We start from the raw sequence: 25,860 nt of genomic DNA on the forward strand, positions 1-25,860 counted from the left end.
TTACACATAAACAAACTAAGTGCATACATTAAACATTGTAAGGTACAGAACAGATTAACCAGTGACACTTTGAATATGATGTGGCAGGGAGTTCAGAACCATGATGGCCTGGGGGGAGAAACTGTTTCTCCTCCTGACTGGTCTTGTTTTTATGCATCGGTGTCTCCTGCCCTGATGGTAGAAAGTCAAAGAGGATGCCAGATGGATGGGTGGGATCCTTAATAATACTAAGGGCCCTGTGTACGCAGTGCTCTTGATAAATGCCCCTGATGGATGGTAGGGAGTCGCCTGTGATCCTCTCAGTCATTTTCACACTCCTTTGTTGGGACTTCTGGTCCAATGCTCGGCTGCTCGGATTCCAGTTGGGAGATGCAACTTGTCAGGAGGTTCTTAGTTTGAGATTTTCTCTCCCAATTCAACAAACAACAGATAACTTCTCCATTTAGCTTATCAAATCACTTAAGAATTTAGCATGCTTCAATGGGATCACCACTCAAAAGTCTATGTTTAAGGGACTATAGCCCAATCTCCCTAACCCCCTTGAATGGACAAAAAACTGCATCCCAGGCATCGGTCTGATGAACCTTTGTTACACTCCCTCTGTGGCAAGTATACCTTTCTTCACAGCCCCAAGTGATAAGATAATTGTTAAACGCGGTCTTGATGACTTACCCATAGGACCAAAGTATTCATCAGACGGTCTATACTTGTTCGTTTGAATTTGGCATGACCACTGTTTTGCATTAGCTTGGTATCAGGTCCTAGAAGATAGAGACACAAGTCAGAAAGGTCTAGGTGTTAAATCTAGTGCAATTCTGAACTGCCACTTGGCTTCTTTTGATTATTCTGGCTTCCACATTTCAAAAATGTATGGGATTGCAGATTGCCCCTAGTGAATAATTAGGGGTAAAAATCTGGGGAGGAGTTGACAGAAATGCAAAGGGCAAATATGTTGATGCAGGAATGATGATCGAAAGTCGGACTGCACTCAGTGGTCAAGGGGCGTGTATCTATGCTGTAACTCCCTACGACTCCAAAGCTGCACCAGGTGCCATGTCATTGTGAATAATGGTGCCATCTGCCCACCCAGATAGAAATAAGAGATTCACAGTTTCCTAGTTTACTGCTCAAGAAACACCTCAGACCAGGTTAACTATACACAAGTGGAGAGAAGGATGGAAATCCCAGTATAGTGTCAGGAAGTATGGGATTCTGGTTTGAATGCACAAGTGCTGAACTTGTTGGCCAGTCTTTGTTGGTGATTTGGCAGCTGCTTTCTAACACTGACAGAATAGATCAGATTTTCTGTGGTATGGCGGGAGATCTGCCCACAGTTCCCGTACTGCTTAGACCTAGTGCAGGAACAGTGAGCCAAGTTATTAGACAGGAAAGGAATGTCTGTGAGGGAAGAATAGATACAAGGTCATAAGGTAAAATACTACGTTAATTAATTGAATTTTCTTTACATGTTTTTAGTTATGTTTTTAGATATATTTTGAGATTTAAATGATTTTAAAGATTATTAATGCCTTTCAAAATAAACCTTTTGACAAAGATTATGATTTTTTTAAATGTTGAAGACATTCTGCAATCAGTCACAACCTTGTACATCTCCATCACTTCTCCCTGATCTTCTTTGCTTCAAGGAGAACAACTCCAACTTTTCCGTTTAATTTTGTACTGAAATCCCTCATCAATAGAATTATTTAGTAAAATGTTTGTCACCTTCCTTCAGACTATCATCTTCCTGAGGTATGGAATGGAAATGGAAACAATACCATAATTGGAGTCTAGCCAACATTTTATTCAGGTTTAACTTGTTTCCTTTCTTTTGACTCCATGCCTTATTTTATGGGTCACAAGATTCAAATTGTGATACTAACCATTCTCTCAATATTTCCTGCCACTTCTTGGACTTCTGCACAAATATATGAAGTCCACATATAAAATGCTGGAGGAAGAATAACAATTTGGCACAGACTAGACAGGCTGAAGGGGCTGTTTCTGTACTACAGTGCTTTATGACTGTGATTCTATAACTCAGCAGGTCATGCAACTCTTTGGAAAGAAATATACACAGCTGATCTCTTGTGTCTCTAATGTCCGTAGTCTCTCTATTTCCAGACTCTCTATAACTGTGCCATTTGGCTTAGATTGTCTCCTTTTGTTCTTACCACCAATATGTATTAGTTGAAATGAAAATAAAAATCCAGTACTCTGCAAAAGTCATAGGCACATATATATATCTAGGGTGCCTAAGACATTTGCACAGTACTGTATTTGTCAGCGTGGAGCAGAGAGTGAGTTTGCAAATCTGGTGGGAGCAAAGGACATTAGGAATGACAAGGGGGGAGCGTCGCGTGAGGAGTGTGGGACTGAAGGCAAAGAGAGAGTGCCGGGTTGGAGAGTGGCATGGGTGCAGACACACCCAACCTTGAGACACCAGGCAAGGGCATTTAATTCCAAACAATTGGCTTATAGGTAGACACTTTATTGATTCCAAGGAAATTACAGTGTCACAGTAGAATTACAACTGCACAGATATACAAATATTAGAAGTAAGAAAGAATAAAAATAATTATCCTAAAAATAAGATATAGAAGACCTACAGGTTCACACTGATAAGATGGTAGTGCAATTACTGTAATATTATACAGTAATGGGTGCAGAGATAAGTAGTGATGGTAGTATTGCATAGGGTGTCTGCGATAGCACGGTGTGGCAAACAGAGCTGAACTGAGCTTAAACAGAGCTCTGGTAAAAAGAGGTTAATAACATGTTATTGTCAAGTTAATTATAGGTTAATAATGTTATTGATCATAACATAAATGCTTTTTGCTCCCTTCCCTCTCCCTTCCCCTTTTGCCAACCATAATTCCCCTCTCCCTGTCCCCTTCCCACTCTCAGTCCACATTAGAGACCCATATCAGAATAAGGTTTATCATTGCTCACATATGTCACGAAATTTGTTTTCTTTTTGCAGCAGCGGCAGTACAATACATAAAATTATTACAATATAGTGCAAAAGTCTTAAGCACCCTAGCTATATATATATATGTGCCTAACATTTTTGCACAGTACTGTACCTGCAATTGTGTTAGTCTGAAAACACTCAGCAGGTTAGACAACATTTCAAGTTGAAGATTTTGCATCGGAACATTTTGATGGTATTTAGCTCAGAACATTTACTCTGTTCCTTTTCCCACAGATGCTGCCTGGCTTGCAGTGCTTCCAGCACTTCTTGTATTGTAAGGTTTCATTCTGTGCTAACCAATGATTTACCTGCAAAGATAACCAGACCAAAGCACCATTCTGTATTACGCAGGACACAGCCTCTAAGGAGCATCTTTTCATTATCCAGTGGATATTTAAAGCCCTTCCAAATCAGAGTCCCAGTGAACTTGTCCAATTTATTATTGGGTGGCTCGCAAGTAATCTCCCCTGTCACAAAATAAGCAAGCATTTGGATCAGTACCATTTACAAAGTTCGCCCAACAGCACAATGTTGAAGAAATTCTTAACAAATTATGCTTATATATTTCATTCATTTCACAAATGATTTCTTTTTGCTCAATAACATTGTAACACTTGTCCTTTCACCAGTATTTTATTTGCTTAAGTAAAATACATTGCAATTAGGACTAAGATTATTCCCTTCTCAACTGCAATCTTCATTTTCTAACTTAAACATTTCTTTTGATGTGAGCAAAGTGCACAAAGCACCACAGCAACATAATTGCTCAGAAATTGAAACAATTGTGCCTGCTTTTAGATAGAAACCCGAATAAAATTAACCTTTGACATCCATTTCTGGCAGACTACTGAGAAACTGGAGCTAACTTTGGTTTCATTGGTTTGTTGAGTTTCCTGTTCAGAAACATTTTAATTAGTTCATGACAGAAATCAGATCAAGAGCTTCTGATCTGCAGTTTTCTAAATTAACTCAAGTGTACAACTGGCAGAAAGCAGCAAATGTTGCACATTTTAAATATTCACCCCATGAAGCTTTTATTAGGAAAAAATGCCTACCTATTCTGTAAAAAAATATCAAGGCTTCTTTGAACTGGGAAGTTTAGTTCACATGCCAACATAGACACAATGGGTTGACTGCTTTCTGTTTGGATGACTCTATGACAATAGGAATGTTTCATATAGGTTTGGTTTCTGGGAAAATACTCCAGTAACCCAGGTTCAATCGTATCCCTGGTCCTGTCTGAATGATTTTCTATATTGTCTCTGTAATCTCAAGGACTACCCTCCACATATCAAAGATATGCTGATTGTTCGTCTAATTTGCGGATGGAAGAACGATTAGGATGGAGTTGATGGGCATATGGGAGAGAATAAGTGATTGATGGGATTGCTTTAAAAGCTAGTATTTACACAATGGGCAGAAGGGTCTCCTATGTTCAAGATTCAACATTCAAGATTGTTTAAGGATTATTCAAGTGTAAGCAGAATTAAATAATTGTTAATCTGGATACGATGCAGCACAAATAACACACAAAATATAAAGAAAAAATAATACTAAAAAAACCACAATATATATAAACACATAAGACAGCTTATATGCATAGATTGATTATATGTCCATAAAGTGAAGTTAGGGTGTACATAAGGTCACATTCACCTGGCCCTGACACACCTAGAAACAAGGACACTTATGTCAGAATAAGTCTGGATTTCAGTTCGGATTTCCAACACTATTGTCTCACACACCTTGGTGAACAAATTCCAACAATATTGTAGAAAAATATGAAAGAATGTTAAGTTTAATGTAACAATTCATTTGCCCTTTTGTGAACAATGATGTAATATTTGACTTCAGCCTTTACAAGTCACTGCTTTGGATTGATAAAACAAACATACTATGTGCCACATTTGGATTGGAGTGTAGAACTGTGACAATAAAATCCGTTCTACATTTCAGAGATTCTGCTGATCAGATTTGTTTGATCATTTTCCAAGGCAGACAATTTTCCTCAGTCAGCGTTTGGTAAACTTCCCAACACCAGATGGTGAATTTGCAAATAAGTGGAATAAGAAATGCACTGACTCAGTCAAATTACTTATTTGATCAAACGTTAATTGAAAGATGAAGTGTTTTCCAAAAGCTGTTCTTAACAAAGAATTCAGCAACTTCAGAAGAAAACTTCTTCTTGGTCAGTCAGTGAAAATAATAATTCCACTAATGACATCTATTTTCCTCTAGACCAGGGGTACATGGACCTCCTGCTTAATAGTATTGGCCCAGGGCATTAAAACCCCCCGGTTCTAGACCCATATGTAGTCTTTTTCACTTTTCTCATTATCACTCTTGTCCACCTTACAACATTATCTCCATGTACACTTCCATTATAGAAAGGGGACTCCAATACTTCCATTGTGATCAAAAAGAGAAGGTAGTACCCATCAGGAGAAAACTTAATAGACTGAGAGTAATATAACGTTATTTAAGGTTTTAGGAGGGTGTGTACAGAGTCAGTGCTCATTTTTGGGAGGTGAAAAACTAGAGGCCATCGACAGGTTCTTCACTCAGAGGGTGATGTGAGTGTGGAACAAGCTGCTAGTGGAAGTTGAGATGTGGGTTCAATTGTTACATTTCAAAGAAGTTTGGATAGCAGACAGGTGGGGTGGAGGGTGGGGGGAGGTTTCAGAGGGATCTGGTAAGAGTGAAGGTAGTTGAGACTAAGGGATCAGGTTGGTATGGATTGAATGAGTCAAAGGGCCTGTTTCTATGTTCCTCTACCCCAGAGTGCTGTGGGATTGTGGCCACTGGCACAGAATGATAAGAGGTATGGGAACAGGGCACAAAATGGTGTAATGTCCAAGACTAGATCATGGTATATTGAACGAAGGAACAGGCTTAAGGACCCAGTGGTCCATGCGGCTTCCTGTGTTCTGGAGGTAAGAAGGAAGCAATGAACAGGAGAGCTGAGACAGCATGGATGCAATGAAGTTTAAAACAGGTAGTTTCAGTGATGGTGTGGGTGCAGGGTCTGAAACCCATCTCTGGTTCAAATGTTTTTAACCATGAGGTTTTGTTTCAAATGTATTTCAGAGAACATATAATAATGCAGCACAGAATGGGCCCTTCGCCCACAATGTTGTGCTGACCTATATAAACCTTCTCCATCGTCAATCTGACACCTCCCTCCTACACAGCCCATAACCCTCCTTTCTTGTTCATCAATATGCCTGTCTACGAGTCTCTTAAATGTCCTTAACGTATCTCCTCTGCCACCACCCACTGCATTGTAGGCCAGGCACTGTCAGTGTAAAAAAAAAACCTGCATCTGACATCTCCCCTAAATTTTCCTCCACTCACCTTAAACAGATATCCTCTGAAACTCATCACTATTCAAGTAAAACACAAAGGTTTTAAACAGTTCAGTTTTGTTTCCAACGGATAGCAGTAAGACATTTAGAAGCATTATGGTTAAGGAATGTTAAACGTGACAGGAGCATTAGACATTGGACAAGTGTTCAGCAATCTAGAGACTAACCCGTATATAGTATAATCTACAGGCTGACCTCTCTAGGAATGTGACTGGTTCTTAACTGCCCTCTGAATTGGCATAGTAAGTCTCTCACTCAAGGACTATTAGGGACCTATGATCTGGTTCTACCAGTGACATCTACAGCCCCCGTGCAAATAAAAGAAAAATGAGGGTCATGCTAACAGATAGGTTGTAGAGCTGGGAGGAGATCAGAGCAGACTTCCCAGGCCAGATGGGCTACTCAGCTCCTCCTGTGATGTAATTCAATCACTCCTGCTTTTCGGACTGTCAGACCTACTCATTTCTCTGGTCTATGCACAACTAGTGAAGTAGAAGATTGATGAGAATGAGATGCACAGTGGCTTTCGATATTTTCTTGGATAAGCAGTATGGACTTACTTCCTATGTTAATGGTTTCAATAACTGTTGAGCCAGAAAGATTACTGAACACTGTCGAAGAAATTGGAACACGTTCTTGAGTGCAACATGACTGAGGTTTGGTGGGGGAAAAAAAGTCCAAGTGAAAATTCAGAAAGGCATGGTAAGTAGCTTGTGATTCTTATTTCGAGTCCACCATCCATATATGTAGCAGTACATGACGCTCATGCACAGAAATTCCTTAAAAGGACTTAGAACTTAGAAAAACTTAGCAAAAGAAACCAAAGAAAACATTGCTGCTAACACAAGCTGCTTCATTAGAAAAATGAGAAAACAAGATTAAAAACATAGGTTTTAGACATAAATAGTTCTGGTAAATTGCTCAGTATTTCATGGGTTTTTAGCCATTGTTCACAAAATGCAAGTAAGACCTTCCGGTGACAAGTTATCGTATTTATTTTATTTTTTAACTTTTATTTGGAGGTAGAACATGCCCTTCTGGACCTTTGAGCCATGCTGCTAGCAACCCCAGATTTACCCTTAGCCTAATCACGGGACATTTAAAATGACCAATTAACCTACTAAACAGGACGTCTTTGGACTACAGGAGGAAACCAGAGAATCCAGAGGAAATGCATGCATTCCATGGGGAGGACATACAAACTCCTTACAGAGGACGCCAGGATTGAACTCCCACGACACAAACTGTAATAGTGCCATGCTATCTGGTACGCTACACGCCCAAAGTTTAGTTCAATTTTTGAGAAAAATGTAAAGCCTTCTATTTTTCTGTCCAGAAGGACGTTTTATTTCATAGCATTTCATAATTTTCATGTAAAGATAAAAATGTATTAAAAATGCAATGTACAATTGGAGGACCCGAGATAAATAAGGAACAATTGAATAGATTAGAACTTTAGTCTCTGGAACACAGAAGATTGAAAGGAGACTTGATAGAGGTATACAAAATTATGAGGGGTATAGATAGGGTAAATGCAAGTAGACTTTTTCCACTGAGGTTGGGTGAGACTACAACTAGAGGTCATGGGTTAAGGGTGACAGGTGAAATGTTTAAGGGGAACATGAGGGTAAACTTCACTCATAAAGTGGTGTGAGTGTGGAACAAACTGGGGGGATGTGATTTTGATTTCAATTTTTAAGAGAATTTGGATAGGTACAAGGACAGGAAGGGTACGGAGAGCTATGGTCCATGTGCAGGCAGTTTAAATGGTTCAGCACAGACTAGATGGGCTGAAAAGCCTGTTTCTCTGCTGTAGTTTACTATGACTCCATGGCCCATTCAACAACATTCTCAGCAATGCTGAAAATTAGTGTGAACATCCATGAAACAAAAAAATCAATTGATTTCTACTTTTAAATTGCATAATGTGAGCTACTTGTGGAAGAGCAGTTATTGTCTTCTCCTGTTAATGAGCAAATTGAAGTAAGATTCTTATTCCATCAACAATGCTGACATGTTGAATCAAACCAGCATTGTGCTTGAAATGCTGCTAAATCAGTTGACCTTTAACGATTACAGAATATGATCTGATTTTGGAGATGAAAGCCAAATGTCTTCATGTTGTCTATTCTTCTTGTTAAATCTGTCCAGTCGAAATCTGTTCATCTCTCCTGCACCACTTCTTGCTTCCAAAGTTTTGTCCCTGCTTTTGATAAATTGGATCTAGTAACTTTAAGTGGAACTGACTCGGAAATAGAAAAGAATCCTTAGTTTCCACATACTTGGTCTTCTTATTAGGTAATCAACTTTATAGTAATCTGATACATTTATTGGGTAATATAACTCTTGATTGACAAACACCTAATTGGATTCCACACCCCATGGGCCCTCATGTTCAATGGTGTCAGTCAGTATTCACTGTTTGTAAAATAATCAGCAGAACATAGACCAATCTGCACAAAGCAGAAAATAATTCCACAGCTAGAATCGTCAGGCCAAAGGGCCTTCTCGGGTTCTGTGATAATTCTGCATATTGATCAAAAGCATGAGAAAAAAATGGGGCACTGCATTTTAATACAGTGCTCTTTGAATTTCTTTTGCATAGCTCAATGAATTTTTTGCATCACAGAAAGGAATTTAATCAAAAGCCCACCTGCAAAACATAATTGCGTACTTACTCTGCTATTCTCATAGGACATGCTTTGACATCATTTCTACCAAGTTCATTTGTGCAAGCGGGGCCTGTGATTGGTTCATGCCACTCATGCAGAACAGGGTGTCACATCAGTATGAGATTCAAGTATCGCTGAAACTCTCTGTTAACCCACTGGAGGTCAGAGTCAAGGTACTGGAGCGTGAGCAGCTTGATAGGCCACAGGAGAATTTTCATTGGGAGCTCCGCAGGAGGGGGCAGCTTACAATTAATTCTTGGCACAAACTGTAAATCAGCACTTTCACCTGTACTGTTCCTAGTTTCAAATCATTAAATAACTGATGCAAAATAAAAATAGGTAAATCTACAGCTAGCTAAAAATAGCTACAGCTATCTGAAGCTGCAAAATACACTTTATCCCTTAAAGATTGCACCCCAGGGGTTAAGAGTTACAGGGCGAGGTGGAAGAATATAGTTGAAATAAAAGTCATCCATGATTGAATGCTGGAATCGGTGGGCTGAATGGCCTCCAGGGAAAGACTTGACTGAAATTCAGCCACTTGACCAACATTTGAAAAGCTACATTGTAAATGATTCTCACTACTTTCAGTATCACTGCTCTGGAAACACAGGATCCTTTCTAATCTCAAAAGCTGAGCTGTCTGAGGCCTTGTTAGCAGTTGTACGGGAGACCATACTAGAGTTAATGGTGCAGTAGGCCTCAGCCAGAGAAGAGATGGGACAGCTAGGTTAGTCTGCCTGAGTGCTACTTCTGATGAAAAAGACATGTTGCCCTGTTTAAGATGCCTAACAGTGCAAGGACTCAATTTGAGTTTGCTCTGTGAATTAGCTTCCTTTTTATTTGAGAGCAGTAGTCCAACTCAGACAATTAGCTGCTTTGAACCTTTAACGTGTCATATCGGGTCAAAGAAAATTGCTCCGAAACAGGAATCCTATTTGGTAATTATAAAAACAGAAGATATTGTGTTAAAGTCTGGAAAAGGCACACTTGGCCACTACCCATCGGTGGGTTCTCAATGCATCATCTGGTGAGTAGCTGTACCATGGATTTTGTCCAACTCAGTTTAAACTCACTATTCTGGGAAATGAGCCTTTAATCCAAAAAATGTTTAAGACAGCTGTAACAAGATTAGAGATCCCAAGGGAAGTTATGCATACTTTAGTTGGGTCCTTTTCTTTCTCCTGCTTCCAAAACTCACTGGAATTCAATTGTTCCAATAAGTGTTATAAACAGAACAGCAGGCATCTCCCCTGCTGATGCACCAGCTACAAAATCAATATACTACTGTATTTCACACCCAAGTGGCCTAAATATTTCCTCAGCTAAGAGACCTCAATTGTTATGCGACCTTAAAAGCTTCCTGATAAGCAATATGCAGGAAGGAGAAAATTACAACTAAAGTGTTCTAAAACTTATTTTGTAGGTAAGTTGATTTACTCATTAGCAGCAAAAGACCAGAAGCCTTTAAACTCAGCTCAGTAATCCCATGGCAACAAAAAACTCTAGCCTATTTTTGGAAGATTCTGTGCATACTTTAAAACTTTCCTGATCTTTCAATGATTTCAGAGCTTATAAAGAGGTAAGTAAGATTGCTAACATAACATTCACAGGAGATAGTTCCAGCAACCTATCCTACTCGAGAATGGCATTATACCATTTTTCTCATGACTGGAGATCAATCTCTGACAACCCTACCAGCAACAGGCAGTATGCCAGTGCAGGGAGGTGACAAGGGGACATGGGACATTGGATGTAGAGATCTGAAGACGCAAAGCTAATGCTTTGTAAAGAAACGGAACAAATTCGAGGTGTATTACTTTGCTTCCCTCAGCTTTGAACAAACTGACTGCTTCACAGAGGCATTCAATACTGATCAATAGCTTCACAGCTAACAATTGAATTACACTAAATGGAGATAAGAGCAGTGGGAAAGTGAAGTTAATGTAGGAAGGCAGACCTGATCTACCTAAAATCTGAAAATGGCATAAGGACTTGTCCAACCCACTGCCATTCTTTCTTACATTCTTATTTTCAATTTTCTGGTGAAATACAGGGCTGGGGTTTTGGGACAGAGGGGTGGGGTTGAGCAAAAAGGTGAGGTTCCAAGTATATTGCTCTGGGAAGGCACTAAGCATGTTAAAATCTACTGACACAACCTAAGGTTAATGATGCATTGACATTACGTTTCATCAATTGAGTTGTCTAATGATTCATCACGAACATGGACAGCACAGATTTGCTTTATATTTATAAGACTATTCACTAATGATGTTCAACTCCATCATTCAACATTATTCGCCGATTCAAGCAATGAGGGAGATTGAAACATCAAGGCAAATGCGCAAAGTGAGCACCGGCTGCCTGCCTTCTGATTGCTGGTGGGATCGCTCTGCTGCCAGAGAGGGGAGCCTGTGTGACCTATCACTGTGCCCAGAGGATGATACCAAGGTTTTTCTGTGTTTATGGATACGAGTATGAATATGGAATTGGACTATGGACTTTCTTTCAGTCATATAGTTTTTCTTATATTTTCGCCCGTTCATTCTCGTGCAGGGGATGGGGATTTGGGGGTCAATGTTCTTGTTACATTCATGTGGTGGAGTGGGGTTTGGGAGTTGATGGTCACGTTGCTGTTCTCTTTTCTTGGGGTTTCGTGGCTATCTGGAGAAGAAGAATCTCAGAGAGGTAACTTTGATAATAAATGAACATTTGAATAAAACTCAACAGATGTATTACATAAACAATAAAGGCCCAGCTATCATGGCAGGATTCTACTTATTGAGGAATGTGCAATACACTCGTGCCACTGCTGGATCTGAGAACTGAACTCACAAAGTAAGATAGCTAAGTTGTACATTTAAGCCCTTGCAATGGATGAAATCAGTACATGACTCAATCTTCCCAGCTCATTTACAGTCATTTTGTTACGAGGCACCTCACATCATTTCAAATCCCACACATTCTTATCTTCTGTGGGAATATGATGACGTCAGAGATGAATTAATGGCAGTGCGATAGGGCAAGTATAAACATGGTAAAGACTGTGATATGAATGCGGGACCAAGAAAAATACTGCTCATTCTTTGTGCAATGAAACCGATTGCTTTAATGTGATTTCTGGTCCTGATCCACCATTATTCTTTGGAGTTACTTCACTGGATGGAATTTGTAAACAAGGTTTTATAGCCCAACTCCCACAGTGTATATTTCCCGGCAGGGTTTGTTTTATGTATAATGAGTGTTAAAATAATATGTCAGGCTCACCATCAAATTCTGCCAATTGACTCATATCTGCACCAAGTACTGATGTTATTGAAGGCGCCTGTCGAACTTTTAAGTTGGTTTCCCTGTTGGAAGAAGTAAACAAAAACTAGTAAACTTGGACAAAATCGAAGCAGGGATGAATCGAAAGAATTGAACATCGTAACACACACAAATTGCTGGAGGAACTCAGCAGATCAGGCAGCATCCATGGAAATGAACAAACAGCCAACGTTTTGGGCCAAGACCCTTCTTCAGGTCCAGAAAGGAAGGCGGAAGAAGCCAAATTAAAAAGGTGAGGGGGGAGGAAGGAGAATAGCTAGAAGGTGATAGTGTTACGTACCCCGTAACTGGGTTGCCAAACCGGCTGAAATGGATCACTCAATTGGAGTCTGGATTACTAGAACTAAGAAAGTTTTATTAAAGAAACAAGCAACACAGTACTCTAATCAAAAGGATAATGAATGCAACAGTTCAGCAATGATAAACATACATGTACACAGAATTCAGATAACAGGATCAATCAAGCTCTATCGTTGTCTAGGGGTAAATGACCAGTTTCAAAGTGACGCAAGGTTCAGTTCAATTTAGTTCAGTTCAGTTCACAGTAATCGCTGCCGTGGGAGATGGACAGTGTGGAGGAAGGAGAGAGAGAGAGAGCAAAAACGAATGAATATTCAAGGCTTCCAGACAGACCTTCGCAGTCAGCTTTCGGGCGAGTCCTTTGTGATGTCATCTGAGGTCACCGACCATGACCCCTCCGTTTCCAGATACGATCATTTCCCTGCGCTGAACCTGGCACCCAGGCAAGGGTGGACACACACCAGGTTCCCGCCGATTGTGCCTTTCCACCCTGTGCGTTTATGGCCCGGTACTTCCCACCGACTTGTGAGAGACACACCGCTTCCAGGGTCTTGTTACCTCAGGTGTCGTGTGTGTGTCGCCTTAGCGAACCTGTCCCTTTTTATTCCCCTGCTGGGGTATTGCCTGTCCATCACTTCAAACAGTTCAGGGTTCAAAGGGGGAGCCGCTCTTGACAGCTCTCCTTCCCCTTCATTACACATCTCCAAATGCTGCTCCATTGTTTTCCTTATCTCTCTCTCTCCTGAAGACAGGTGGCAGACCAACTGCTGATTCCACTGGTGCCAGCACAGGACAGCTACATCATAATCTATGTGTATTCTTGTCACAGTAGGTAAAGCCAGGTGAGTAGGAAAGTTCAAGGGCTAAGGATGAAGGAATCTGACAGGAGAGGAGAGTGGACCCTAGGAGAAAGGGAAGGAGGAGGGGGAGGTGATAGCAGGTGAAAAGAGGTAAGAGGCCAGAGTGGAGAATAGAAGAAGAGGGATTTTTGTTTAAAAGAAGGATAAATTGATATTTATGCCATCAGGTTGGAGGATACCTAGAAGGAAGATAAGATGTTGCTCCTCCACCCTGAGGGTGACCTCTTCGTGGCACAAGAGGAGCCATGGACCAACATGGGAATGGAAATTGGAATTACAGTAAAACGTTTGGCCATCCGGAAGCCGCACTTGTGGCAGATGGTGATGAGGTGCTCAACGAAGCAGAGTGGCCCAATTTACACGCGTCTCACCCATGTACAGGAGGCTGCACAGGGAGCACCGACAGAATGGACTACCCCAGCAGATTCACAGGTGAAGTGTTGCCTGACCTGGAGGGACTGTTTGGGGCCCTGAATGCAGGTGAGGGAGGAGGTGAATGGGTAGGTGCAACACTTTGGCTGATTGCAGGGATAATTGCCTGGACAGAGATTAGTGGGAAGGACGAATGGAGAAGGGAATCATGGAGGGAGCAACTTTGTGGAAGGTGGAGACAGGGGGAGGGTTAAAGTTACACTTGGAGAGAACAAATTTATCTAAAAAAATTAAGAAAGAACACTGCAGAGAATTCATATCAAAAAACTATTCCATATTGAGGATTACAGGATCCAAGACATTACTCTGTGCCTTTCACATCCATATAAAGACACATTCAATCTTTTCAGTCTTCAAAGCATTGAATAAATTCTGTAGCTGACCAAGTAAGCTGTCATTAATATCCATAAAAAATTGAATACCTATTTGAAGAAAATTACACCAAATTTGTGGCATGATCTCAAAAGACACTTAACAGAACTGCTAGTAATATCTTTATTTTAGCAGAAAGCATCTTAAAAGCTTACAATTATCTCAAGAAAATTCCAAGCTCCACAATTCTGTAGAAAGCTCTTCTATAATCCAACTTGCAAAATCAATGTTTAACACAATAAAGAGCATACCTCAAAATGGATCAGTTCTAATAACCTTATAGCTTTTTAGAGATCAACTAGTAGTCTAATTGACTCTGGTCTCAGCTGTGGCTTAGTTAGTAGCAGTCTCGTAGCCACGGGAGGCTGTAGGTTTAAGACCCACACCAGAGATTTCTATTCAAAACAGCAACCAGCTCTTCCAGTCTTAGATTTTTGCAGTCTGTCACAAGCCTTGTGACCCATCAGGCCGGTGCTTATGCCTGTTTCCGTGGCGAGAAGCGACTGAGAGTACGAGACACCCTCCCACCGGATAGGACGCCAGTCTATCGCAAGGTTACTCCCAGCATTTTGGCTGAAACCCATTTTCAGCCGGGTAGACTGGAGCACTGTGTGGTTAAGTGCCTTGCTCAAGAACACACACGCTGCCCCGGCCAAGGCTCGAACCCACGACCTTCAGATCGGTAGTCCAACGCCCTAAACACTTGGCCACACGCCACATTCCAGTCTTAGTGTTGGGCATTTTTAGAAGCAGCACTTCAAAGTTGAAAGCAAATTTATTATCAAAGTATGTATGTCACCAGATACTACCTTGAAATTCATTTTCTTGCAGACATTCACAGTTGAAGGAATAGAATAAATGAAAAACTGCAGGCAAAGACTGACAAATTGCACACATACAGACAAGGAACAAGTAACAGTAAAGGATAAATAAATAATAGCAAAAATGTGAGCTGCAGAGTCCTTGAAAATGAGCCCAAAGGTTGTGTTCAGTAATCAGCTCAGTATTATGTGTGTGCGTATGTCCATACTGGTTCAGGAACCTGATGGCTGAAGGGTAATAATTCTTCCTGAACTGGTGGTATGGGAGCTTATCCCTCAACTTACAGTTCATTGGAATGGAAAAGATGCATTGACTGCAACTGATGAGTAGAAGAACTCTCTCACATGTACTGACTTCCACTGACTTTATTTATCCCAACAATCATCACTTAAGTAAAGATCATTCAGTTAGAAACATGAGAAAAATCTGAAGATGCTGGAAATCCAAAGCAACAATCATTCAGATAGAAACATGAGAAAAACTGCAGATGCTGGAAATCCAGAGCAACACACACACACACACACACACACACAAAATACTGGAGGAACTCAGCAGGTCAGGCAGCACCGACGGAAATGAATAATCTGTCGATGTTTCGGACTGAGACCCTTCTTCAGGACTGTTGTTGTTTTGGTGTTTGCGGGAGATTAAGTGCAAACTTGCTTCATTCTTTGTAATCTACAGTTTAAGAGTATCCATACTTGAAAATTCTTTTATTGGATAAGAGGGGTTTTGGGAGGTCTTGAGCGCACGGTAAAAGCCCTGCCAATGCAAATTCTCCTCATGTTTCTGCTTCAGCGTTTGATTTCACCCATAGCAACCAAATATTAAAGAAAATTGGAAAGGTTGGCTGGCAGGTTACTGTGTGTAAGACCAACTACAGCATTCCTGAGAGGAAAATTGGATCAGCCATGATGAAATGGCGGAGCAGACTCGATGAGTCAAATGGCCAAATCCTGCTCCTATATCTAATAGTCATTCACATTTAACAACTGTCGAGGCTAGCTGTTAGAGTAATCAGCTGTTCATGTCAAGAGGTGCAATAAAAGAGGTATAAAACTGACAATGATAATGTACTGCTGACTAAAGCAGAAGTGCAGGAGAAAAGAGAAACAAGTGTAGGAAAGATATGTTTCATAATCAGCAAATCTAATCATTATCCTTGCAACTGCTGACTGTTGTTTGGGGATCTTTGCCAAGGCAGTTCATTATCAATCAGTTTCACAGTGACGATTTTATTGATTGAACTTATTTACAATGCAGGCAGCTGGGAACAGGAGATAGAGGAGAAAAAAGACTAGTATGCGGTTCAGGTTAAGGAGTTCTACAGAACGGGAGTGAATGTGTAAGTAATTCAGCATGGCTCAAATCACTTGAAACAACTACTCACTCAGTTATTTTGAACTACATTTTTGAAGTATTTTGCTATATCTTGTGGGATGCAGGTGGGATAATTAATCCAGAAATAGAAACAGTCATCAAGTCACAGAACAAGGTATATTTTACTTCATTATATTTATTACAAAGGTACGGTCAAGACCAGAAAAAACACCTCTAGCCTCTCACCACAAATGTTAATATACAGCAGAATATTTTTGTTTCTGTTTAAAATTAGATTCTCAGACAGGGAAGGGAAATGATATTTCTACTATCTTTATGTTCCTATTTTGTACACAGATTACAGTTAGCCTGGAAAAATTGATGGTTCCTGACTAGAAGTCCTGAGCATCAGCTCCTATTTGTAACTCATAATATAATGATTTATAAAGCGCATTGGCACAGTGTTTACTGCTCATTATGCATTCAGTAGATAATATATGATGAGTCACCCCTTCATCTCGATTAAAGTCTTCCCTGCAATTTTTCTCAAAGTCTTCCCTGCAATTTTTCTCAGTTCTTCATTGAAGAAAACATGATAAGGGATAATGGAGAATATTCATGCCTTTCACAGCCTTAGGATGTTCTACAACCAATAAAGTATTCCTGAAGCCTTGGACTGTACACATCTGGCCTACACAGTAGTCAGACAATATGAATTTAGCAGAGGAGTAAAACTTGGGGACTCTGGGGGAGTTTGACTGCTCCTTGAAATCTCTTGTATCTGTATGGGACAGCAGCTGAGTCTTTTGTTCAACATCGCTCCACTGACAACATATACTCACTCAGAATGTGTCAGATTTTATTCTCAAGTTTTCCCAACTGGGGACATGAGCTCACCACCATCGGGCTGAGAGGTGATAGTTCTACCTTTAACTCTTGAATTGAAGCAGATCTTTCAGGTACCTTTGGCCAATATTTTTCCAGTTTGTGAAATTAACACTTGATCCAATCTTTTAGAGAGGCAGATTTTTTTTTCAGGAATATGACATATGGTGTGGAGTGATGGAGGGATAAATGTGCTCTTTGCATGGATGGATGACAGAATTGCTGATTCGTTTCATTCACAGAAGTGACTTGGGATGCAGCCTATGAGCATTTTGGAATTTGGAAGATTGACAGATCATCTCATTCAGTCATTGAAGATTCGGAAAGGAAATGCCAGGACAGATGCAGAGAGGTTGTTTCCTGCAGGTGCGGAGTCTAGAATCAGTGGGGACCAGCCAATTGGGACTGAGGCAAGTATAAGTTTTAGCCTTGTGAGGCTGTGCATGTTCAGTTGTTGAGTAACTTCAGGGCTGGGATTCTTGAATACTAAGGGAATCAGAGAAAACGGAGAGCAGATAGTAGACTGGGCCTGCGCATGAGTAGCAGAGAGAGCAAAGGCCACCTTTTAATTCTACTGTTCTTCCAGAACAAAGGCACCAGGAATATCACATTAATGATTAGGAGCTTATGGCACTTCTGTTGTTCAATTGAGGCATAGTAGTGCAGCAGTTAGCGTAATGCTATTGCAGTTCTGGCAAACCGGGTTTAGTTCCGGCACCGTCTGTAAGGAATTTGTTCATTCTTCCCGTGACCACATGGGTTTTCTCCGGGTGCTTCAGTTTCCTCCCACATTCCAAAGACTTACAGGTTAATAGGTTAATTGGTCGGATGAGAGTAATTGGGTGGCACGGGCTCATTGGGACAAGAGGGTTTGTTACCTTACACAAGCATATATAAACATATATAAGACAAGGAACAAGACAATCAGATCTGATTTCACTTGACTGCGTCTTCAAAAGGCTGGTCAAATCGGTGGCCACATCAATGCTGTGACCTAGACAATACCAACAACATAGCAAGAAGGGAAGATATCAAGGGCCTGGAGAGAGTCTTTTCTGTGAAAATGGTGCAGCAGATTTGTAAGCACCTTCACTGAAAGCAGTTTAACAGTACATTGATACACTGGTAGAAATCACTACCATCGGCTCTGTCCACACCACTAACATGCACTGAGATATCATAGGAGTTAAAGCAAGCATTGATATGGGCTGTGAGAGAATTAACTTTACCACTCGAATTTACTGCTGAAGAGGAATAAAAATATAAAATCATGCTGTTACCAAAATTGATAACATTACGTTGATTCCACTAGCCATTTACTTGCTTGTTAACTACACTTAAAATGTTCACTTCAATTTACTACTCCATCAGTCAGAAAGCGGAATCCAAGGGATTGCAGGGAGCCCCTCTCTCGTGTCTGCTCTCACCAGTTCCTTGGGTTTGAAGATGCCATTTCTACTTCAGCTTTATGGGTCCTCAAGTGGTTTTATTGGGGCACAAAAGGGATCTTTTGAATCTCCCAGAAATGAACAGAAAATGCCTGCGAGTTGCTCTGGACAACAGGTGGTCTGGGAGATTCTGCAATTCTTCTAGTATTTGCTTAAGGTGTCTATGTGCTACCATTGTAGAGACCTGGGACTCTCAGTTCATTCCTGGATATTCCATCTCCATCTTGACCAACCATGGGACAGACTTCCAATGGTTGATGTAGGGTATCATTTTTTAAGTAAGTTCTGAGGAGATCCTTGAAGCATTTCTTAATCCTCTTGAAATGTGATATGAATCAGTTGTGGATCAGTTGATAGCATTCTCATCTCCATGTCAGAAATTTGTGGGTTCAAGTCCCAAGATTCCACTGTCTATATTTTTGGATCCCATTCAGCCACTTCTGTTGAACACAAAAAAATTAGGCTGTTCCCTCTGCACAGTACTGCACATCATTGAAGAGGTTGCTTTTGACCTGTGATGTTCAGTTGGGTCCTGTCTACTTAAAATAACCCATGCCATTATTTTGAATGCAAGGATAATTCCGCCGCAAATCCTGATCGGTGTCATCCTTAAAACAATGTTACCCACGTTGCTTGTGGTAGCTTGCCATGCACACACGTCAGATGCCGCATTTCTTTACAGTCCTGCGCAAAAGTCTTGAAAATCCGGCGAGAGCAAAGGAAGTTGGGAAATGCGAGGGCGGAACGCCGTAGGAAGGGTGTGAGACAGGTGACAGAGAAGGAGTACCAGAGGGCAGGGGGTGGCGCATGTGCAGACACAGCCAGCCCTGAGACACCAGATTTTTGTTTGCGGCGACAGTACAGTGCAATATATAGGATTACTACATTACTGTGCAAAAGCACCCTAGCCATACATATGTATGTGCCCAAGACTTTTGCACAGTGCTGTCACAGCACATCACAGCACTGACTTCATTTTAAAATAATTAATTGGCTGTCATGAATGGTACGACAGAAATTCTTTCTGGAATCTTACCCATCAAGCTCAGCCGTCTCGACATAACTGAGTCCATGAGGTTCGCTACTTGAGAGCAACAGGATATCCGCCTGAAATCAAATGTGACAGGACAAAATAAAACTAAAATCAATTGTTATCAAATTTCATAATACACAATCGATTAGCGTCCTAAGTACTCAGCTACGATTATAGGCCCATATTTAAAAATTGGCAATGGATCCCTGGGACTGAGTGCTAAAAATGTTTTAAAGATTGCTAGCAGAGTTCCTGCCATTTGAAAGCATAGATTTACTCCCGTTTATTGTATGGAACTGTGAGTTTGCAACATTTCAGATTCAGATTTATTTACATATCACATGTACATCAAAACATACAGTGAAATATGTCGTTTGCATTAATGACCAATGGAGAATTTCAAGGATTGCACTCAAAGTGAGAGCTCCAGTGAAGCCTGTGTCCATGGAAACAAGTGAGGCACAGTTCATAGAATCATGAAGCAGAGAAATGGACCAGCAGGACAATCAAGTACTTATCGAAGGTTAAGTACACTTAGTTAGCAAGTGCTCACCTGGATACTTCCTGGTGCTTGGGACAGTACCTAATTCCAACATTAATTCCAACTATTATCTTGGTGAAAAAGTTTTTCTTTGGTCCCTTCGAAATCTCTTACCCCCTACCTATGTCCCCTAGATTTAGATTTCTCAGCTTTCCTTCTATCTACCCAATCAAAAGAGGATAACATTAAAAATATTCCAAAAAGAGTTAAGCTTTTGAAATCACGAAGTACTTTGATAGGCTCTTCATGGCACACATCAACTCTAGCCTCCCAGAAAGCTTCGACCCACGGCAATTCGCCTACCACTAAAAACAAGTCCATGGTGGACACCATTTCCCTGGCCTTCAGGAACATATGGATAACAAAGATACTGACACAGACTCCGATTCATTACTGCCATTAGGAAGATAGTACAGGAACCTCAGGACTCACACCACCAGGTTCAAGAACAGTTACCCTCAATCATCAGGCTCCTGAACCAGAGGGATAACTTCACTCAACCTCATTTGCCTCATCATTGAAATGTTCCCACAACCTATGGACTCATTTTCAAGGACTCTTCATATCATGTTCTTGATATTTATTGCTTATTTATGTATTTATTTATTATTCCTTTTTTTTCTTTCTTTTTGTATTTGCACAGTTTGATGTCTTTTACACACTGGTGGTTCACCCTGCTGGTGTGCTCTTTCATTGATTCAATTATGGTTATTGGATTTATTGAGTATGCCTGCAGGAAAATTAATCTCAGGGTTCTGTATGGTGCCATGTATGTACTTCGATAATAAATTTACTTAGAACTTTGACTGCAGCTCCACTTTCAATATCATAAAACAGCAATCAGTAAGGATAGGTAGAAAAACATTCACCATGGTTACCCCAAACACTGGTGTCCTACACGGTTGTATCCTCATCCCCTTAACTCCCTGTACTCTCTGTGTGGTTAGAGTTTACTCTAACTTCGTCTGTGTTCGTAGATGACACCTCCACAGTGGGCTGCATCTCAAAAGCAATATGGAGAGATAGTGGCATGGTGTCAAGACAACAAGCTTTTCCTTCAGGATGTAGGGCAGAGCTTATATCCTTCCATGTATCAGTAGCCCAGAGTTTGAGATGGTTGAGAACTATAAGCTTTTAGGTGTAATGATCACCAGGAGCATGACCTGTTTCAACGACGTAGATACCAGGGGCAAGAAAGAAGACCAGCACCCTTACTTCTTCAGAGGGCTAAGGAGCTCTAGCCTTCGACCTTCAACAAGTTTTAAAGATACACCAATGAAAACATGTTATCCAGTTGTAACACAGCCTGGTTTAGCATTTTTTCCTGCTCAAGACCACATGAAATTGCAGAGTTGTGGACACAGCTCAGCCCATCACAAAAACCAACCTTCCCTTCAAGAAAGCAGCCAACATAATCAAAGGCCCGTCCCACCCTGGTCATTCTCCCTTCTCACCCTTCCATTAGCAAAAGAAACGAAAGCTTGAAAACACACTGTGAGGTTCAAAGTAAGCTTTGCTCAGGCTTTTATAAGACTCTTAATGGACCTTTTGTATGAGAAAGACAAACACTTGATCTTACAATTTACCTTGTCTTAGCCTTTGTACCTTATTCTCTACTTGTGCTGCTCTTTCTCTGTAACTGTAACAATATGTTCTGCATTCTATTATTATTTTTCCCTTTATACTACCTTGATGTACTTACGTCTTGAAATGATCTGTATGGATGGCATGCATTTCACTGTTACTTGGTACATGTGACAATAATAAAGCAAATACTATATTAAGAACTTCAAAAGTATATTTCTGCATCCAATGGGGCAGCAAGGTAGCGTAGTGGCTAGTACAACACTTCACAGTACCAGCAACCCACGTTCAATTTCCACTGCTGTCTGTGAGAAGTTTGCACGTTCTCCATGTGACCACGTGGGTTTCCAGGGTGCACCAGTTTCCACCCACGGTCCAAAGATATACCTGTTAGTAGGATAATTGGTCATTGTAGATTGTCCCACGTTTCGGCTAGGATCAAATCGGGGTTGCTGGGTAGTGCGGCTCGAAGGGCCTATTCCATCCTGTATCTCAATAAATAAATAAATGCATCGTAGTATTTAAATTGCTTTACTGAGGCTCTTAGTCTGTATTTTATTCATCAAGACATTTATTTTTGTAATTTATTTAGTAGCTAGGTTCTTGTATTTCAAAGTGGGAAAAGAAAGTTGTTGTAAGGTTCAGATCCATTGGCACACCTGACATGGTAGAAGTGAGAGGAGGTATGGAACGCGTTGGAATGAGGGTAAGGCTAACAAGTTTTTGGAATTCTACATTGCATGGCGATGGCAAGGAAGAGAGAATCAGAGTGAAGGCTATAATGCCTGGATGCAGGGGGAAAAAAGCCAAGGGGCAAGAAACACAATTAGAGAGAGTGTGGAGACCGACCAGGATGTAATACTAAAATAATTACCTTGCATTATCTATTTGATTTTGGTACACTGGGGAGAGAAATAAGATAGTTGGAATAGAATCATGCTTGGAGTTGAAACTCATAAGGACTCCCATGAGAGTGACTGTCATACGTTTGCTCAACCGGAGAATAAAAGAAATGCCTTTTTAAAAATAAAAACAATATCTATGACAGAGAGCGAGAAGAAGCTGGTATTGCACTTATAATTTAGGTACAGAGGCCCTATATGGTGAATATGTTGGTCTACTGTCTTATAATGATGGGACTATTTCAACTTATTGCAATACTTCAAGATTTAAAGTGGAGCTCTTTCAAACTGAGGAGTCCCTTTCAGAACACTGAAGCTAAATGGGCCAGTCCGAAAGTGGCCTTATGTTCCAAGAGGAACTTCAGAAAGCTATGACACGTTTACCAATTTTGGATTTCGTCTGAAAAATGCCCATTATTTTAACAATTATCTTCAGCAATGATACATCACATTTTCCATGCACACGAAGAAACCATCCTTAATATACCCTCAGTACAGCCTCAAAAAGTCACTGTACCATTCCCAACAGAAACTGCTTCAGACATATGTAAGCATATTGCTTCAAGAATTCAATATCAAATTGAAATGAATTTAGTTAAATATTGTATAAAATCACAGATTTATTAAATAAAAAAGAGGCACAGCTGAATTATTATTTAATTTCTATGTGGTCAGGCTGGAAAAAATGAAATACACACACGCACGCGCACGTTTTCTGGTTAATTGGAGAAGCTTTTTATTTGGAACAGATCTTAAGGAACAAAAATACAGATTGAGAAAATTGCTAGGATTTCCTTTGTTTCTCTGGGATACTATGCTGCTTATTTGGGGCAGGAGATATGCCATAGGTTCTAATAAGCATCAGTCACGCACGCTTGCGTGGCCACTAGATGCTACACCGTGCTTAGAGTGAACAGTTTGTAAATAGCACCAGTTGAGTTTGTTTCACTGATAGTTAGTGAGAAATAAGCAGTAAGGTAATTCTGAAATGTTTCACTCGCTGCAGTTTCAAGCATTTGGGCTTGGAGATGCTAAAAATTGCCAGAAGTGAAAATGAAATCATTTCACTAATTCAACACCTTGGGGACTACCAAGAATTTGAAGATATCGATAATCACCTTGAATGAAAAGTATATGAAGATTTGGATGATGAAAACACTGATAGCACTGTATGAAGGCAGTCCATTATCTGCACTAGGTGCACATGCTGATTTTGTTTATTAAGTACACTGGATGAATTTGTAACTATTAGGAACTAATACACAATGTTATAGTACTGTAGTACTATTGGTAGTGCTCTAATCTGTTCGATATTTCTTTTAAATACATAATTTGTTACTCAGTTTTTTAAAAATACCAGCTGCTTAACTGGGCCAAAATGTACTAGTCACGATGTGTCCAAAATAACTGGAATATTTATTTATTTATTTATTTATTTAACCAATTAGCCAAAGTTTCATGGAAACTTCATAAATAAATATAAATACACCGTAAAGGAACAAAATCAGTGGAGTCACCTAATGCAGATAATGCACTGCTTTCATACAATGCCATCGACAATTGCATCCTCCAATTCTTCATTTCCATGGCAACATTCAAGACGATTGTCAACACCTTCAATTCTCCATAGATTGTAACTTATTGAAATAGTGAAATTGTTTTATTTTCACTCACTGCCATTTCTGTCATCTCCAAGCCTGAATGCTTGAAGCTGCAGCAAGAAGAACAGCTCTGTATCTTCTTACTGCTTATTTCTTGCCAACTTTCAGCGAAAAAAATCCACTGCTTTTTGAACACAAGCACACACAACTGACACTATTTAAAATCTGTTTGTTCAAAGAATGGTGTAGTGCCTAACAGCCACACAAATGCATGCAACTGACGCTGATTAGAAACTGTTTGGCAACAATGCCCTGCCCCAGTTCAGTGGCATAATGTCCCAAGTAAACGAAAGGAATCTACGACTGGCTACAGTCTTGCAAAGCTGAATGCGCCAGTCTCTACCTGCCAGTACATAGCCTCTCCAACTGCAAGCCTCATGTAGTGCCTCCTTGCTGGCAACACATGGAAACAGAGCTCCTTTTGGACTCAGGCTGAACCACAAAGAACGGGGAGGAGGTCTGGACCCTGCACACACAGCATGCAGGCCCATCGGTGTGTGGACACGCTCTGGTGCTCGTGAACCAGGTCCCCAGCTATGAGTAAGTAGCCCCACTGCTTTTGGGCAGCCTCGGGAGAGATGAAGGCTACAGGAGTAAACCCAGACAGAAAATCCGGAGTGGAGCCCCTCAGACAGCGGGACATTACTGAACATCCTACCGGCTGCTTCTGCAGCCAATCTGGTGCCAAACATATTGATTCTCTTTCCTTTGGACTACACCTTTGAGGCTGAGAGGAGGAGTTTTGATGACTGAGCATCCATCCCAGGATCTCCAAGAACTCCTTCCCTTTTAAAGTAGGACAAGCTTACCTGCTTATCCTGCCAGTATTGTCCACAAGTTCAGAACAAGTATAAAAATCATTAAGTTTTCAGTGATTACTTACCGCCACAAACTGATTGTTTTCCAGTTTGATTACATCTCCAACTCGAACATTCATCCATTTCTCAATCTGCAGCCTGTCAAATACAAAGGATAAATACAATTTTACCCATCACTTATTACTTTGCTCCTGGATGGTACAGTCACTTCAGCAATGTCAGCACGGAGTACATGCTTAGGTAATGGCTACTGGCTGTGCTCACCCCCCAACGTTCAGTTCAGTTGCCCTGCACTGTCGCTGAGGAGATTTGTTCAATTGCGGAAAATTCTTTTGGACTGGTGAACAAAGACAAATATCTGACAGGAGAGACAAGATTGCAAATGCTGGAAGCTGGAGCAACGGGAATCTGGAGGAATCTGGGTCTGGTAGCAATGATGGCGAGAAATGAATGGTCAATGTTTCATCTGGATAGAGGAAAATGTCTATCTTGTATGCACCCTTTCTTGTGCTCCCTACTTTCCATGGTTCATAGATTCAACAAT

General features: G+C 40.6%; 1 protein-coding gene across 3 annotated transcripts in view; it reads right to left on the reverse strand.

The window, feature by feature from the left end:
- atp8b4 (ATPase phospholipid transporting 8B4) overlaps nucleotides 1-25,860 on the reverse strand; it is a 314,904-nt gene that overhangs the window by 71,985 nt on the left and 217,059 nt on the right. For all 3 annotated transcript variants that reach the window (XM_063065952.1, XM_063065951.1, XM_063065953.1), the window contains exons 8-12: nucleotides 25,382-25,454; nucleotides 19,814-19,884; nucleotides 12,279-12,361; nucleotides 3,283-3,441; nucleotides 673-761 (exon numbers count right to left, since the gene is read on the reverse strand). In XM_063065952.1, the coding sequence (XP_062922022.1) occupies nucleotides 673-761; nucleotides 3,283-3,441; nucleotides 12,279-12,361; nucleotides 19,814-19,884; nucleotides 25,382-25,454 (475 nt within the window). The remainder of the gene's footprint in view (nucleotides 1-672; nucleotides 762-3,282; nucleotides 3,442-12,278; nucleotides 12,362-19,813; nucleotides 19,885-25,381; nucleotides 25,455-25,860) is intronic.

The sequence above is a fragment of the Mobula hypostoma genome, chromosome 13 (assembly GCF_963921235.1).
Source record: "Mobula hypostoma chromosome 13, sMobHyp1.1, whole genome shotgun sequence".
Lineage (NCBI taxonomy): Eukaryota > Metazoa > Chordata > Chondrichthyes > Myliobatiformes > Myliobatidae > Mobula > Mobula hypostoma.